Source organism: Ambystoma mexicanum, chromosome 8 (assembly GCF_040938575.1).
Source record: "Ambystoma mexicanum isolate Mex_15411 chromosome 8, UKY_AmexF1_1, whole genome shotgun sequence".
NCBI classification, from domain to species: Eukaryota; Metazoa; Chordata; class Amphibia; order Caudata; family Ambystomatidae; genus Ambystoma; species Ambystoma mexicanum.
In genome coordinates, this window is record NC_090929.1 from 75,527,539 (window position 1) to 75,544,881 (window position 17,343).

General features: G+C 48.7%; 1 protein-coding gene across 1 annotated transcript in view; it reads right to left on the reverse strand.

The window, feature by feature from the left end:
• DDX31 (DEAD-box helicase 31) overlaps positions 1 to 17,343 on the reverse strand; it is a 468,302-nt gene that overhangs the window by 325,970 nt on the left and 124,989 nt on the right. The window contains exons 6-7 of the mRNA XM_069609310.1: positions 6,551 to 6,621; positions 6,360 to 6,424 (exon numbers count right to left, since the gene is read on the reverse strand). Coding sequence (XP_069465411.1) covers positions 6,360 to 6,424; positions 6,551 to 6,621 — 136 coding nt within the window. The remainder of the gene's footprint in view (positions 1 to 6,359; positions 6,425 to 6,550; positions 6,622 to 17,343) is intronic.

Sequence of the window (17,343 nt, forward strand, 5' to 3'; positions counted from 1 at the left end):
ATGGCCCCAGTGGTGACTTTGCCTAGAAAGGACCAACTGGCCCTCTTGCACCATACAAAGGCCATTAACATTGCCCTTCGGCCATGGCATCTTGTCCCCGTGCTCGCACCAACGTCCTTCGACCTGAGCACAACAATGGCAAGCATTTGAAAAACATTCAAAGCAACAAACAAATTGGTTTTAGCAAAAAAATATGACTCACTTTTTGTGTGTCTTTAAACCCTAATAACCAATCAGGTCCCTGAAAACGACCCTGTGGAACATTGGGCAGTCTGGGGAAACCCAGATAGCACTGGCAGGATTTTTGTCACTTTTGATCAAATTTAAAACAAAACAGCTAGACTAATTTTCCATGTCACATAGGCCATTTAAATACCTGGCTGGCAGACATTCGGTCCTGAATGCGAAATCAACAGTCTACAGTCAAGTTAGTCCAAAACTGAGAGTCTTGTTCTTGGCCGGCCAATGATCATGAAGCAGATCTCCTATTCAGTTACTGACTACCTTGGATCGTGTTGCCCTCTCCTCCAGGCCAGCTAGTAATCCATGATCTCTTTGATTCGATTCACCTGTTGCTGTCCTCGTTTATATTCAGCAGTTGAAAAAACAGGCATTCTGCACCCCCCCTGCCCCCAACCTCACCCCCCCCTTAGAGGAAAACAAGGGGACGCATTTTTCCCCTTACTCCTAAAGATGAGTGTGCAATAGTCTTAGGAGCTTTAATTATATCTCCCTCCTCTGGACTACAGCAATTTGATTTTTGGCATGTCTCCCTTATAGTTCGATTATGAATTATACGTTCTACAGAATCTGAAGAAATGAAGCCCTTTATCGGAGGGTCAAAGGCTGCATGCTTGGCTTTGTGTGAAGGAATGAATCCTGTTTGCAACGTTATGCTTCATGCACAAATGCCTTCATGGCGAAGCGCCGCCATAGCTACAAACCCTCAACAGAGGTTATATATTAAACCTTCCACCTGTCCCTAAATTGCCTCCCAGCAAGACCGCCACTTCTCCGCCTGAGGCACCAGATTGCGGAACAGCCTCCGTGAGCTACTAGACGAGAAGCTCATCTTCACTTTAGGCAGCTCGAGACTTCTTATTTCATAGTAACAGGACTTTTTGAATGAAGGCTGAAATTCCCCCTCTGTAGTGATCAGCGACAAGAAGCCATTACGACGTTATGCCCCAGGCACTTTATAAACATCCCCACTCACTCAAGGACAAATCAAGGATGCAACCAGTCCTGGGCTTATCTTTAGCTCTCCAGAACTCATCATATTCCATTTGACCACTATCAGAGCCTGGGATGCTGCGATCGTGGAAGATGAAGTGAGTCGCTGTCACTGAAGCATCTCTTCTACTGTTAGGGAGGTTTTTCAACAGCCTTCTAACCAAGTTACACCACAACTGATGGATGGATACCGCAGAGAAGCCATGCTTCACTCATAGGAGGTGAATGTCTGGCAGCTAGGTACAGTCACGCCCAATAGACTACACGAGAGAAGACACTCCACAGATCTACTGAACAACATACACACTCTTAATTATCAACATGGTGTTTGATTAAGTGGTAGACAGTATATTAAAAAAGCAGTAAATGGCCTTAATCAAGTACCTTCCCACCCCTACAGCCAGTATCCGGATAATGAACCCAGTGGTAAAATACCCAACACCTTGTTATGCTAAAGTAGGGGGAGTAGAGAAAAGGAATTCCTGGATAAAGCTAAAATACATACACACATTCGTGAAATCATAGCCACAAGATGGGAGGATAAGTTGTTTTACTACTCGCACCCCACACCCATCAGAATAATGCCAACAAGGAATAACCATTATGCAGAACTGGTAGTTAAGAGGCGAAAGATTTGAAGCTCATGTGCAGACCAGAAGAGTAAGTAAGTGGATTACAAATAAGCCAACAGCACTGGGCCAAATCAGGGTCTAGTGTACTCAGAAATCCATACAAGAAACTAATGCTACTTACATGTTACTCAGTGGCAAAGAGTGAGGTCCACTGATTTACTATTCAGAAATGAATATAAAATCATTAGTACGTTCGAACAGCTGTGCTGGAAATTCAAGGACTCCCAGGTAAGTACCTGCTAAAGTCACTGTCGGGGAGTTCCCAATGGCTTTCCGATAGAGAATGGGACAAATCCAATAAGCTTGTTCCGGCAAAGGGGGGTTAGGGGAAGGGGAGCACAGTAAGGCCTGTTTCCCCTTTTACCCCACAGGTGCAGCAGAAGGGGAAATCAGACCGAGGGAACGCGTCGAGAGAGCTCCAGTCCAGGGTGTGAGAATCAACATGCTAGGAATCGCTGGTTACAGGGGGAGCAATAGGTCAACTCCAGCTAATGGAAAATGCGTTAGAGAGTGGAAGGGCCTGATCAAAACTTCACTGCTCCCGGACCCAGAGGAACCCTGATGAGGAATCCACAGTATAGGGAATCCCCGCAGGACCCAGGCGAAAAACACTTGGACCACATGATTGGCCGATTTGGGTCAGGAACGTTAAGAGGGGGGGGGGGGTTTGAGCGCCGAATCTAGGTTAAAGCTTGTCATGATTGTGAACTCCGGCTTGAAGGAACCCGAGCCCATGAGCGAGCCAGGATCCAGACAACCCAAAAGAGCAAGAAACAGAACCCATGATCGGCACCAGAGAGTAAGAGGAAAGGCAGACTGGAAACCAAAATGGCAGACATGCCAGATTAAGACTTGGTCCTTGCTCCCCAAGCCCCTTGAAAGGCTGGTTGCACCCTGAAAGCAACAGCCAATCCCCAAACTACTCCAATTACAGGACAGAGGCGCAGACACCTCACCCAAAGTCTGATCCCGAGGGAGGAGGGAGAGCACCATGAAACCCAGAGATACCAGGCAGTCAGAGTGGGTGGATGGCCCATGGGAGGAGGACATGTAAAGCAGAAGCACCAGCATCCACAAAGAAAGCAACAGGAGCAGAGATGAACTGAACCAAGTTCCAGGGGAACACAAAGAGGGATGACAGCCAGTAGGCAAAGTCCAACAAAGGGGGCAATGGAACGAGGACCCAAACAGCCATCCCAACCATCCAGGAGGGCAGCAGGAAGCTAAGGAAGAGCCTGCAGACCCAGCAGGCGGAGCAGCAGGGTGCAAAGACGGGAACCAGAGTCCCCCTAAGACAGCCAGGCGAGGGTCCTCAGCAGCAGCCAATCCTCAGCAGCAATCTTCCAGGAGCACAGGTACAGACGCTGGGGAATGCATATAGTCTCCCGTGGATAATACATTCACCCATAGGCTGACCTAAGCCACTCTTAACATCACTTTATCGACAAGCACAGAAAGGTTTTGGCCAATAGGGTTGGCCCTAAAATCTGTCAATCACAATGGGCCAACTACACTATGTAGATTAGTCTATAGGACTTTAAACCAGTATTAACTGGCTTAAACTCAATTCGAGGTTGACTGTGAGCTCAGTGTAAGCCTACGTCATTTTGGCTGTACCACATTGTCCACAAAAACAAAAGGTATGGCACAAAATAATGTCCATGAGCAGAATGTACAAATATGCATTAGTGCCCCAATCACTACTAATGTAGTAAAGGTGGCTAGAGTCCTGGTGTAGCCAAAGCGAAATCACAGCTGTCACCAGCCTACTCTTCGGCACACTTTCAGGGGACAGAACCGCCCTAGGAACAGGGCACTTAAGATGCATACCTGCTGTAATAGCCATATGGACTACAAGGAGGGCACACCAGACGAGGCTTCAGTGGCATCGGGGGACGTCAGAAAAAATGCTGTCCGAAAAAGTCTCTGACCACAACAGGAAATAAAAAATAAAATTAACAAGAAAATAAATTTTAAAATGTAGGGAGCGCAGAAAGTTTGGGAGCCAGAACCTGTGAGGAGTCAGACATGGGAGAGAGAGCGAGACATAGGTGGAGTTTTTTCAAAAGTTGCCATTTATTAAATAAAGGATGAGATGAACGCCTAATTTTCCCTAACCAACCAAAACAAAAACAAAGGAAAATTACCTAGTGTCCAAAAATGTGTGTCCCTCACACTGATACACAGAACAGAACTCATGCAGGAACTATATGGTGATTTCAACTTCATAAGAATTACCTGGAAATTCAAACATAAAGAACAGGAATCCTTGTGACCAGGGTTGGAGCCCCTTCCCCTGGATCAATTCAGGAATATTCAGAACAAAAGTTCAATTGTAGGAAAGTTCTTTTCACAAATCCAGTTCCACTCCAAGTAGAATACACAATTCTTTTCATCCAGTATATCCTTCACTTGGCAACATGACTACCATGGTTTCTTACTCTTAAAACAATTGTTAAAGATTTCACAATCTTCTGCTTGGTGAATCACAAAAGTCTCCCTCTCCATACATCAAGTTGAAAAGTCAATGTAAAGAGTTCCATTCTCAATGACCAACCACTTTCTATCACATTGTCTTTCTTCTTCATAAGCAACACTGCAATCAAGATGGTTCATTCAGAAACTTTAGTAAGGATGGTTATACAACAGTTTATCAAAACACAGTAGTGGAGTTGCCACTTCTTTTCCACCACAGTTTAACCTTGTACCACAGTCACAGTACTTCAAATCATCTTAGCCTAAAATGGTGGCTGTACTTTTCTAAGCCCTGTTCGTGATGACTTGGTCTTTCTTGAACCATCTTCTTCCTGCCTGGGTGGGGGAGGTCTTGATGGGTCTTTTGTCTTTGACGGGCTTCCCTTGGAAAGCCCGCCAAAGCTCTCAGAGTGCCTGAAAGTTCACGAAGAGGGGGTGGTGACCAAAACTCCTCTGGTCTTTGTCCTGCAGTGTGCCTGCCTGGAACCAGTTGGTGCTGGGAGGCTGGCTGTCCCCATTGCTCAGCCATCCCCCAAGTTTGAATGGATGCATACCTGGTAACTGGTTGTCTCAGCTAGTTTTCCTGCATAAAAGACAAGGGTCCTGGAGCAGAAACAGAGAGTCGACCACTGGAACTGAAGATCCGAAGGAGGACGTCCACAGCCACTTCCAGCGACCGCCAGAGCTGTCTGAGTAACCGCTGCAGTCCAGACCTCAAGCGCTGAAGTGGGCTTTCTCCCTTGAACTGATGGGCCTAACCAGTCCTAAAACGAACAGCGTTTTGTACCCTCCCTAGAAGAGCTGCGACCTCCACAGCCCGCAATTCACTGGGTCCTGTGCCATTTTTAGGTGCAACATTTTACAAGGCACAGTTTTGTCTGAAACTTTGCAGGCATCCTCGAACTCCAGTGGCTAGATGGCACTCCTGAAAGACCCTTAAATCGAGACGAGGACAGAGAACCGGAGCAAAGTCTACCGCACGACAACCGTCCCTCAACAGAGCCTTGAAAATGGCGCCAGCAAGCCAGTGCTGAGAAGATCTTCTACTGGGTGTCCAACTACTCGAGAGCAAACCACCAGATCCAGTGAAAGTTCGTTTCTTCAGTCGCCAGGGCCAAGAATCCTGAACCGGGTCCTCGGATCGCCACTCCTTGGGGCCCGTCCTGCTGCACAATCTTCTGCACTCAAAAGGTACTGTTCAGCCCCTAACACTTACCTGGGACTCTTCATAGACTCTGCCTTGTTTGCCGCTTACCTGCTTTCCTTTCCTCGGTCCTTGGTCACCGGACCTCAGTGCCCCCCTTGCCTCTGAGACTCGCCTAGAAAAGAGTTGGACCTCTTAAGATTGCTTAAGCAGGGGTTAACTAAATGTATAAAGGTAGTCTGAAGTTTACATACTTATTTCAGATGTTTCTTCTACTTTGTGTTACACTTTATAACTGTTCTAAAGTATATACTTTGGATATTGCAACTATTCAGTGTTTAATGCTACTGTGTGATGGAGCTTACCTTGCTTAAATATAGGAGCTTTAGTGTATATGAAATAAATGCTTATTTGTATATAAGATCTAGTGTGTACGTGTTTCTTTTAATAAATTGTATGCTCAGAGTACCGTGTGCCTCACTGCAGCCCTCCTCCCCCCTAGACTAAGCCTGGCTGCTCAGCCATTGCTATCAAACCCGTTAGGTAGTTCAGGCTAAACCTAAGGGTGTGCCCCTGTTCATCCTAGGTAAAATTTCTAAAGTTTGTTCTCAGACAGGACTTTACCAAATCGCCTTTCACAGTTAAATACCAGTTCTATAAGCTGTGATCTTACCCGAGCAGGCAGATTCTGCCAAGCCCCATTCTATTTTGCACCACACAGGGCATGAATCGCAGCACTCTTGCAACCCATTACAATAAAGACATTTGTGTAAATGGATCACACAACCTTTTCAAATGAGTCAGGTGTAATACACCTGCCACACCACTTCACTTTTTGCATCCCCCAATAGGGACGTGTCGTCCCGGCTGCATACCTGGATTTTGGGGGACAGGCCCTGGAGGGACTGGACCAGTGGAACGCCGTAGGACAGGGTTTTACCTGAAAGATAAACAGATATAATTGTTTACTGGATGAGGCCGGCTGCCCTGCCCCGCCCCACCCCTACAAAAAATGCTGAATATTTCAGACCACATCATTTATATAACAGATCAAATGAACGCTCACCAGAGCCGGTCTGTGATCGGACCATCGCGTCTCTGCCTGCTAGAAGCGCTGGGATAGTCACTTTCTGGACCCTGCAAATAGATGGAACATACTTAGAGCTCACCATTATTCCTGCAAACTAAGGATTCACAGAACTAACTGAGCATACTCTACCTGTAGCCAGTGCAACCTCTGAAGTAAACATTCACACTTCAAATCAGTGCAGAATGTATTTAACTTTCTGGATCCTACTTGAGGGTTAAATACGTTCCCACTGGTGGATATTCCTGAATTAAGGAATGCAATTTGGAAGGGACACTTATTTCAATAAGCAGAGTGATTCATCTCTGATTGTATTCCTGAATCCAGGAACTTGCCATCTCAGAAGGCATTGGCACTCCTCAATACAGGAGTCCACAATGTCAGAAAGCACTACTCAACCCATTTAAATGTCCAGGTCTCTGCAGTGGCTCAGTATATTGTTTGCCATTTACAGAATGTGAAGGGTTCATACTTTCCTGCTGAAATCTCTCTGGCTGCAACAGGGGTACAGTGTCCCAGGCAGTAGCAGGCAAAGTGGGATACAGAGTCCCAGGCTGCAGTGGAGTCGGGAAGAGCGCGAGGTTGTGGTGTGGAGGGTGCAGAGTCTCAGGCTTTGTATATATATATAAATAACAATGCATTACTTACCGTAAAAGCATTTCTGATGGTTGTATCTACTTAGATTCACATGCTGTGCATAGGTCCGACATCCAGTGGTCACTGCGGAGTATTGCATTTTGTTTTTCGTAGTCGAAAAGGGGAAGTCGACAAGGCGTGTCTGTAACACTATCCCTATAGTGACGTGCGGTGTACCCACAATCCCTCACGCGTCGAGGTCCCTCTGTTTGTATTTTTTCTGCCCTGAGGGAGCCTTCTAGACGTGAGTGAGTACAGAAAAGAGAGATATAAAAGGATGTCTATGTTCCTTCCATCCGAGCGGGGAGGAAGGGTGGGGCGCATGTGAATCTAAGCAGATACAACCATCAGAAATGCTTTTACGGTAAGTAATGATGTTTGTTAATCTGCTTAGAATCACATGCTGTGCATAGACTAGCGAGCAGTACCCGGAGTTGGAGGTGGGTTGTGAGAAGGAACAGTAGAGAAAAGGTGTCTTAATACTGCTTCTACCACCTGGGAATCAGCTCTAGAGTGGGCATGTAGACAGTAATGTTTTGTAAAGGTGTGTACAGAACTCCAGGTTGCCGCTTTGCAGATGGACTCAAGGGGAACATTTGCAAAGAAAGCTATGGATGCCCCAGTGTCACGAGTAGTGTGTGCTCTTGGCTTGAAGGGTCGTTCTCTCTTAGCAAGAGTATAACAGAGAGTGATGCATTGAACAATCCATCTGGATATAGTGGACTTTGATACTGCATCTCCTTCTCTTCCTGCTGCCACCGAGACAAAAAACTGATTAGTCTTTCTCAGTGGTCTAGTTCTTTCCATATAAAACATGACAGCTCTGCGCACATCAAGTGTATGCAGGCTCTTTTCTCCTAGATTTGAGGGATTTTGAAAGAACGTTGGTAGTTCTATTGACTGGTTGACATGGAATTTCGAGATGAATTTCGGTGCAAACCTTGGGTGTGTGCGTAGAACCACCTTATCTCTGTGAACCGTTACAAAGGGGTCTAGAACAGAAAGAGCCTGTAGTTCACTTACTCTCCTAATGGAGGTGATAGCCATTAGAAAACCAGTCTTAAGAGTGAGGTCTTTAAGAGTTGCCTTGTGCATGGGTTCAAAGGGTGAGCCCATGAGCCTGGTGAGTACCACATTTAGGTCGCAGCCGGGAGTTGGGTTTGCTATTGGAGGGTGTATCCTTTTTACCCCTTCCATGACGGCCTTGATCACTGGGACTTTCCACCATGACACTAAGTTGGGAAGTGGTGTATGCAGAAAGTGCCGCTAGGTGGACTTTAATAGAATTGAATACTAGACCTGAGTCCAGCAAATGGGTCAGGTACAGAACAATTTGTGTGGGAGAGCAGTCAACGGGGTTGATGCGTCTTCCTCTACACCAGATGACAAATCTCTTCCATTTGCTAGAATAACAGTGACGAGTGTTAGGTTTTCTAGCTTCCCTGAGGATGTCCATGCACCTTTGTGGAAGTTGTAAATGTCCAAATTCTATGATCTCAGGAGCCAGGCTGCTAAGTTCAAGGTTTGAGGGCATGGATGCAGTGTCCTGCCCTTGTCCTGTGACAGCATGTTGTACGGGCATGGTAGTTTGACTGGTGGAGACAGACATCTCCATCAGATGAGCGAACCATGGTTGCCGGGCCCACATAGGGGCCACTAGTATCATGGTGGCTTGTTCCCGGTGCATCTTGTGCACAATCTTGTTGAGAAGGGGAGTCTGGGGGGGGGGGGTTGGGGGGGGAGAAGCGTACACAAATTTCCCTGACCATGGAATCGATAGACCGTTCCCCTTGGACTGGTTTGAGGGTACCTGGAGGCGTAATTTTGGCATTGTGAGTTCTCCAGAGTTGCGAACAGGTCTATTTCTGGGAAACCCCACTGTGTGAAGACGTCGAAGACGATGTCTTCGTGTAACCGCCATTCGTACTCTTCGGGCAGGGGGAAATCTCTGCTGAGTTCGTCTGCTAGCAGATTGAGTTCCGCTGGTACATGTTGTGATAGTAGGAACATGAGTCTCAGAGCCCACTTCCAGATGTTCTGGGACAGCTTGGACAGTCCTGGAGAGTGGGTTCCCCCTTGCTTGTTGAGGTAGTACATGGCTGTGGTGCTGTCCGTGAAGACCATCACCGTCTTTCCTTGTAGGTGTTCCTGGAAGGCTTTCAGTGCCTTGAACACCGCCAGTAGATTTATGTGCTTGGATGCTACACTCGGAGTCCACACTCCGTGAGCAGACTGATGGGATAGGTGAGCCCCCCATCCTGTGAGGGATGCGTCTGTGGTTAGAGTGGCTTCCACTGCGGCAAAAGGTTTCCCTATTAGCAGGTTTTCCTTTGTCCACCACCGTAGCGAGAGAACCGAGGCCTGCGAGACCACCACTAGATCGTCCCATTGTCCGCTGGCCTGACAACACTGGTTGTTGAGCCACTCTTGTATTGGGCGCATGCGCGCGTGAGGTACCAAATAAATACATGACGCCATCATTCCTAGCAATCGCATTGCTTTGGGTACCGTCACCTCTCGACCTGCCACATATTGGGCGATCTGAAACAGCACGTTTTGGACCCTCTCGTCAGAGGGGAAGACGAGGCCGTCCTTTGCTCGAATTAGAGCCGCTAGGAATTGTTTGATCTGGATGGGGTCTAAGCTGGACTTCTTCTCGTTGATGGAGAAGCCCAGTTGGAACAAAAGGTCTACAGTCATTTGGGTATTGGAGAAGCATGTTTCGTAAGAGTCCCCTGTTATGAGCCAATCGTCGAGGTAAGGGTATACTGGGATGGACAACCTGCACAGATGGGCCGCTGCCACTGCCAGTACTTTCGTGAATACCCTTGGTGCTGATGCTATCTCGAAGGGTAGCACTCTGAACTGGTAGTGTTTGTCCTCTATCATGAACCTGAGGTATTTTCTGTGTGCCGGCAACATTAAAATATGAAAGTATGCATCTTTCATGTCTAGTGTTGTCATGTAATCCCCTTGTGATAGCAAGGGGATTACTTCCTGTAAGGTTACCATGCGAAACTTTTGGGGCTTGACAAATTTGTTCGCTGGGCGCAGATCTAATACAGGGTGCATGGTTAGGTCCTTTTTGGGTACAAGGAAGTACACTGAAGTACCTTCCGTTACCTGAGATAGAGGCACGACCTCTATAGCTCCTTTTTCCAGTAGCTGTTCCACTTCCTGTAGAAGGATGGCGAGGTGTTCTGGTGTCATGCGTCGTCCCCGTGGGGGTCTGTACGTTGGGGAACTGTTGAATTCTATACAGTAGCCACGGGCTATGGTTGATAGTACCCAAGGGTCTGATGTTATTCCCTCCCATGCTGGAAGAAACGATGTTAACCGGCCCCCGACCGGCGATGCATGGGAGGGGACCCGAATCTTCGGGTCATTTGCTGTTATTGGCCTGGGAGCCTCTACGGGTAGAGGCCCGACCTCTCCCCTTGCCACAGCGTTGGCCTCTCTGATTGTACTGGCCACTATTACCCTGGTTAGAGGACCAGTTGTTGGCAGATTATTGTTGTTGTTGATTCTGCTGCTGGCGTTGGCCACGAAAAAGGCGCTTATTGCCATAGCCGCGTCTGTTAGGTGGCCTAGAAATCTGGTCAAGGGTCTTGATTGTGTCAAACTCCTTTTTAGCATTTTCTAGAGCCTCATCAACTGCCTTACCAAAGAGATTGGTATCCTCATAGGTTTGTTGATCAGGGAAGCCCGAGTTTCAGGTTTAAACCCCGAATTGCGCAGCCAGACATGGCGTTTGAGGAGAATCCCTTGGACTAGGGAACGGCCAGCAGTCTCTGCAGCATCTAAAGTGTTTTTAACGATGCTTTGGTTCACTAGTGTCCCTTCCGTGATTGTGGACAGAAGGCGTGTACGCAGGGGTTCTGGTGCCTCTTCAGCGTCGCTACGTAGCTTGCTCCACTGTGCATCTGCCTAGCTTGCTAGTAAAGAGTTATTAGCGATCCTTGCTGAGAAAGCGCCGGAAGCTGCGATTCTTTTCCCCAGGGCATACAGCTTTTTCCCCTCCTTGTCTGGAGGTGCCTCACTGGTGGACAGTGGCACCACTGCCCTATTCCTTGTATTTGTTACTACAAGGGAATCTGGTACTGAGTGGCCCCTGACGTATAAAGGGTCAGAAGGAGATGGGCTGAAGAGTTTTTCTATTCGAGGGTTGACCCCTCTGACCAACGCAGGAGTGGATAGAGAAGGGGCGATTCTTCTTTTCACTGAGGCAAGGAGTGGAATGGTTTGACTGACAGGGGGCTTCTCCTTAATTACTTTTTCCACAAAGTCAATGTGCCGGAGAGGTCTCCCCTGTGTCTAATTCGAAATGCGCTGCTGCTTTGCGCAACAGTGCATTAAACGTAGGCTGGTCATCTATAGGAGATGTGGTTCTAATAGGCGAGTCTTTGGGAGGAGATAGGGTTATAGCATCAGGGTCAGAGTACGCTGTTGGGGACTGCCAGGGGTGTGAGGTAACTACCTCTAGTTCTTCACCGAAGCCCCCTGCACCTGTATCTGGATCTGGATCTTCTTGAAACCCCTCCTCCTCTAGGTTTCGTTTTTCCTCTACACCCAAAAACTCATCCTCTTCCTGAAAATGTTGTTCCTCTTCAGTGAGGTCATACACATTTAATTCGTCATGCGAAGGATTAAACAACCTAGGAAATTTGACCCTGGGGTCCTTCTCTTGGTCTTTTGGGTGTTGGTGGGTTTTGGGTTTCCATAAACCTTTCAATCTTCTCCATGCAGAAATGGAGTCTCTCCAGAGTTTCATGGGGTACCCTTGAGTAGTCTAGGGGGGGAAATTAGTGTTTTCTGCCTGGAAACGCTTTGACCTCTCCCTCAACGTCGAAGAAAGGTTTCCATCGCCTTCTGAAAAGCCTTCCGGTAGGCCAGGAGTCCCTCTAGATGAAGGGGGCAATTCCTGGCTCCCCTTTGACTTTTTTTTCGGCATGTCTTTAGCCCTTTGCGCGGTATTCGACGTGTCTTTCTTCGTCCGCTTATGGGTATCGGCGGAAACAATCCTCGCTAGGCTCTCGACAAGTAAATTGTCTGTGGAGGTTTCTGGTCTCGACGTTACGGGCGTTGCGTGTTGTACTGCGACGGGCGCTCTTACATGGAGCATTACGTCGGATGGTTTTGGGGTAGCGCCTTTATTTGTGGAAAGCCCAGTCGCTGGGCGCGGCTGCGTTTGCGAGTGGGGCTTTAGACTCTTACGGTCTGAGGTAGATGCCGGGGTGCCCTGCGTCTCCTTCGGCACTGATGGATTTTTTGTCTTCGACGAAGAAGAGCTGTGGGTTGTGTGCTTCTGGGAGTGAGTCTTTTGTGCGTCCTTGTCGCCGGGGTGTTCATCCCCATAAGCAGGGCGTGAGCCGATCCCGTTGGGGCTGGGGACGGACGTCGAGGAGCGGGAGCGCTCCCTCGAGAGGTTTAAGACTTCCTCAACGGAGTTCGTGTTATCACCTTCCTCGTCACTTTCGGCGACGCGGCGGCGGGTGAGGAATCGGACTTCGACATGGCGTAGGCCGCCCACCTCTTGACTCTACGTTCTTTTAGAGTTTTGGGTTTTAAAATCTGACAAGCCGCGCAGCTGTCTTCTTTATGATCGAGGGTCAAGCAACGAATACAGCGTTTATGCTTGTCCTTCCAGGTGTACTTGCCCTTGCAGCGCGGGCAAAACCTAAAGGGTGTGCTCTCCATAGCTGAGGCAATAATTAGTGGTGATAACAACCCCAAGGGAAAGGGAAGGGAAAAGGAAAGGCATTCTCGAAGAGAAACAAGATAGTTCCACCCCCACTCTCCCTACTGTATGTTGGCCGGCGAGGCCAGGCCACGTGTTCGGCAGCGCCGACGGATCTCCTCCGTCTCGTCTCCTTGTTTGGCGGAGAAACAGCTTCGCAGCTACGTCGAGGGGAGGGATCTATGTGTTAATGTAATACGTCAGGACCAAGGTCCAGGAAATATGTTTTGCAATGTCTCTCGAGGAGCTCTGCGTAAAGGCGACCAAAAGCTGGGCGGAAAAAAACAATCTGAGGGACCTCGACGCGTGAGGGATTGTGGGTACAACGCACGTCACTATAGGGATAGTGTTACAGACATGCCTGGTCGACGTCCCCTTTTCGACTACAAAAAACAAAATGCAATACTCTGCAGTGACCACTGGATGTCGGACCTATGCACAGCATGTGATTCTAAGCAGATTAACAAACATCAGAAATATATATATATATATATATATATATATATATATATATATATATATCAAAAACCGGCTGCATCAGGGGGCTGTAACCAGGAACAGAACTAGCAGGTTTCAATACCCTGATGCAATAAAGTAAATAAGGTTTACTTGAAGTGCGATAAACGTGAAAAAAAGAGTTAAGACTCTGGCAAGGTGACAAGGGCAGAAGAATTAACTATGCAAGGAATATTCACAAGGTTTCTGGTCAGGCTCTGGTAGGTTCCACCTCTTAAGCAAAGTTTGACAGGAGTTCATCAAAGTTCAACGAGAGTGCGCAGCCAAAGTTAGTCTATAACACAAATAGGTCGTCAGTTCCTGGGGTGGCCCTTGTGATCTTTATCCTGAAGCATGTCACAGCTGTGTGCCATATGACTGCCAATTCCCTCCTCATCTGTCATGGGTGTATTTTCTGGCCGTCATAGGTTTTACCTGGGTGCAAAAGGTCAAAGACGCCGAGGTAAAACCTCACGGACATGTTCTGCATGGCATAGCATGCCTCCTGGTCAGCACTTGCAGGTCCAGACTGCTGAGCAAATGGGTTTAGTGTCATACGGACTTGCCAATCCAACCAGATCCGGTTTGCGGTCAAGCTGTACTATGTGCAGTGGTTCAAGGATGAAGGGGCTTGAGCTTTCAAAACCAGGTCAACTAAGTCTTTCACAGCCTCTGCCCAGCTCACTGTTTTCTCCACTGCAACCCCAGTCGACTCCACCCATCAAGTTGTGTCTCACATTCTCCAATGGTCTCCTCCTCTGCTCTTTCCCTGCTCCCCAAACTGCCCCCAAACCTTGCCCCCTCTATCCATCAATCCACTCCTTACTGCATACTTGTTCTTTGCTCCTCTCCTGCTTTCATCTCATGCTTGCCATTTGCCTCCAACTTCCCCCATTTCATTTCACACCCCGGTTGGCAATTGTGGTCTTCACTTGGAAAGAGGGAGGAACTGTGCAGGGAAATGGATCGGCCCTTCCAATTGGCTGGGGCCAAATCGCATTACAATTCTTCCAATACCAGTGTAAGTAAGTAGTTTGTCTTTCGTCTAGCGTCTTTATTCCATTGGAATGTTGTCAAAACCTTGATGTACGTCCCGCTCCCAAAAAAAAACAAAATTATCCCTCCGCAAAAATATCGCCTATGGCCGTTCCTGACGACCATATATATGGCAATATTTTTGGTGGGGATAATATGTAGTGATACCACTCCCTTCTCCCTCAAACAACGGGTCAGGGGGCGACACAGTCTCCGTTTAGCCAGAGTGTATGCACAGAGGTACTGGAAGATTGATATCTTTGCGTTGTTGTATGTAATGTCTCAGACTTTTCTGGCCTTCTCTAGCACCTTTGTTTTTTCCGTATAACAGTGGAAGCAGACCAAGATGGACCGGGAGCCTCCTGCCATGCCCTCCGCTCTGTGCCCTATTGTGGGTTCTGTAGTTGCTTCATTCCAAAAAAGGAGGCAGTCACTTCTCTCACCACTTAGCATATGCCTCTTTCCGTCTCCGGGACCCCAAACAAATCGGGCGGTTGTTCCTCCTCTCCCAGTTTTTAAAATCGTCCATTTGTCTGGCTCTCTCCTCATCTCTTTTCTCCAATGCTGCCAATCTCATGTCAGTTTGTGCTTCCTGGGCCGTGGACGACGATTGATTTGTCTCTAGCTGTAGCAACCTGTCCTCGACTTGGTCCACCCTTTGGTCCCTTTTCTCCAGCTTTTGGGCTATGTCGGACCTCATTTCTCTGATTTCCTGCAGCACAGAGGCAAAGCCCCTTTCCATCGCTGAGGCATCTTTTGATGTGACGTCAGGCCGGTTCATCCCTCCTTCCTGGTCCAGGATACGTTGGCTGCTTTTTACTTTGTGGAAGCGATACACCTGAAGGGCTTCCTTGCAGCTCATAGGGCCAACCCGGGTTCCTTGTAAGTGCGATGCCCTCAGTCCAGGTGGATCTGATGTGACCGCCTGGTCCAAGTGCTTGAGCCTGTAGACTGCTTCTGCTGAGTGAGCGCAAAAGGGATAGGGCTGGGCTAACGCCCCTCTGTTACTGTCCGGTATAGGTGGAACCCATTGGAGGCTCCTTCAGAGCGGGTACACGCCCCATGGGCAGTCCATGGGGGCCCTCCCCCTGTATTCTGTCTGGCCTTGCTGGTGTTCCTGATGAGGTCTCCCCAGGCGGGCACACACCCCGGACGTCGTCTCAGGGGCTACCAGTGGTTCGGGGTTCAGCTTTGTCTCATCCATCCTGGCCTGGGTTTACAGGGTGATCAGGTCCAACCTCCCCCTCCGAGCAAGGGGGGGGGGGGCGCCAGCGCTCCACAGCCCTCGCGTATGGTCTTTTGGCTCTAGGTAATCCTATTGAAGGGGCTAGTCCCTTCCCTCCTTGCCTCCACTACGGCCTCTGGGTTGCAGTCTATGGGCCGGGAGCCCCTTCCGGTTCTTTAGGTTGGGGAGCATTGCCTCCTCAGGTGACTCCAGTGCCCGTTACGCTAGTGCGCTATTTTGTCCCCCAGGGCACCGATCCAACGTCTTTATTTAGGAGGGGGGGCACGCGGGTGGCCTCGGGCGGGCGCCGGGCCCGTGGTCTCCAGTGCCCGGTTGTGTTTGTGGTGGTTCGGCTCCTTGGATTCACTGAGCCCACTCTCCTAGGGTGGGGCCTTTTAGCTGCTGCGCTTTCTCTGCGCCTGCCTTCTGAACGTGCAGCCCCTCCATGGGGCCGTTAGGGTCCTGTTCCTGGGCGCCTCCGGACCTCTTCTGCGCAGCTACAGCTGCTCCGGGAACACTTCGCCGGCTCCTGCTCACCGAGACGCGGGGCCTGCAGAGTCCCGTTCTCGGGCTTGCAGAGGTCCTTGGACGTCGGGTTTTTGCTGGAACGTCTGAGGGGGTGGGGGGGTCATCTGAGGGAGGAGTGGGGGGCTCAAGTCCCTGTACGGCCCAACCTGGCGAGAGCACTGCGATCAGGCTGCCATAGCATGTGCGCCCCCTGGTGACCTCCACCAGCAGAATCTTTTAAATTTATTTTTATGAACTTTTACCGAGCCATACTGCACTTACCGTATTTGGCTCAGGACTGCGGTTAGTGTCTGCCTGGTAACTTTTATGCATTCTGGAAACTACTTAACATAATATTTCTCATATAGCATGTGCCACACTTAGATGGGCTTTGAAGGACTTAGACAGAACCGTGAACTTCAGGCTGCGTCGCACCTAGACAGGATTGTGAATGTTACCATGTGCAACACATGGATGGAATTGCAAAGGCTAGCAAATGGCACACTTGGATGTAATTGTGAATGTTAGCATGTGCCACACTTATATGGAATCATGAAGATGACCAAGTGCAACACTTCAATGCAATTGGGAATGTTAGCATATCCCACACTTGGATGGAATTGTGAACGTTGGCCCGAGTAGCATCTAGATGGGATTGTGAAGGCTAGCAGGTGCCACACGTAGACAGAATTCTGAATGGTAGCATGTTAAATGTCCAAAAGTCCCACTAACCAAAAAGCTCAAACCTTCTGCATACCTCTGATTCAAAAACGTACACATCCATCTCTCGCACAACAAGCCACTTGCACGTCACCACACTGCAACAACACATGAGCCGGACCAACAGCACACGAGGACTGACATCGATCAGATACTCGCACCAAAGCTCAGCAGCCGGTGTATACCGAGTTGAAGCTGCCAACAGAACACCACTCCTCTCGCTATCACACTCACCCCTCACCTTACTAACCCACCCCGCCTTCTCGTTTACAGATTCACCAGAGCGCCTGGGGACCAACTCTGTTGGTGACGGTGCGCGGTACAAATACCTTTAACATATACTTGGCTTTGCCCGGTATACTCTCCTGCCAAGACTTTTACGCACTCTTGAAAAGGCTTGGCTTGCAATCTTTCTCC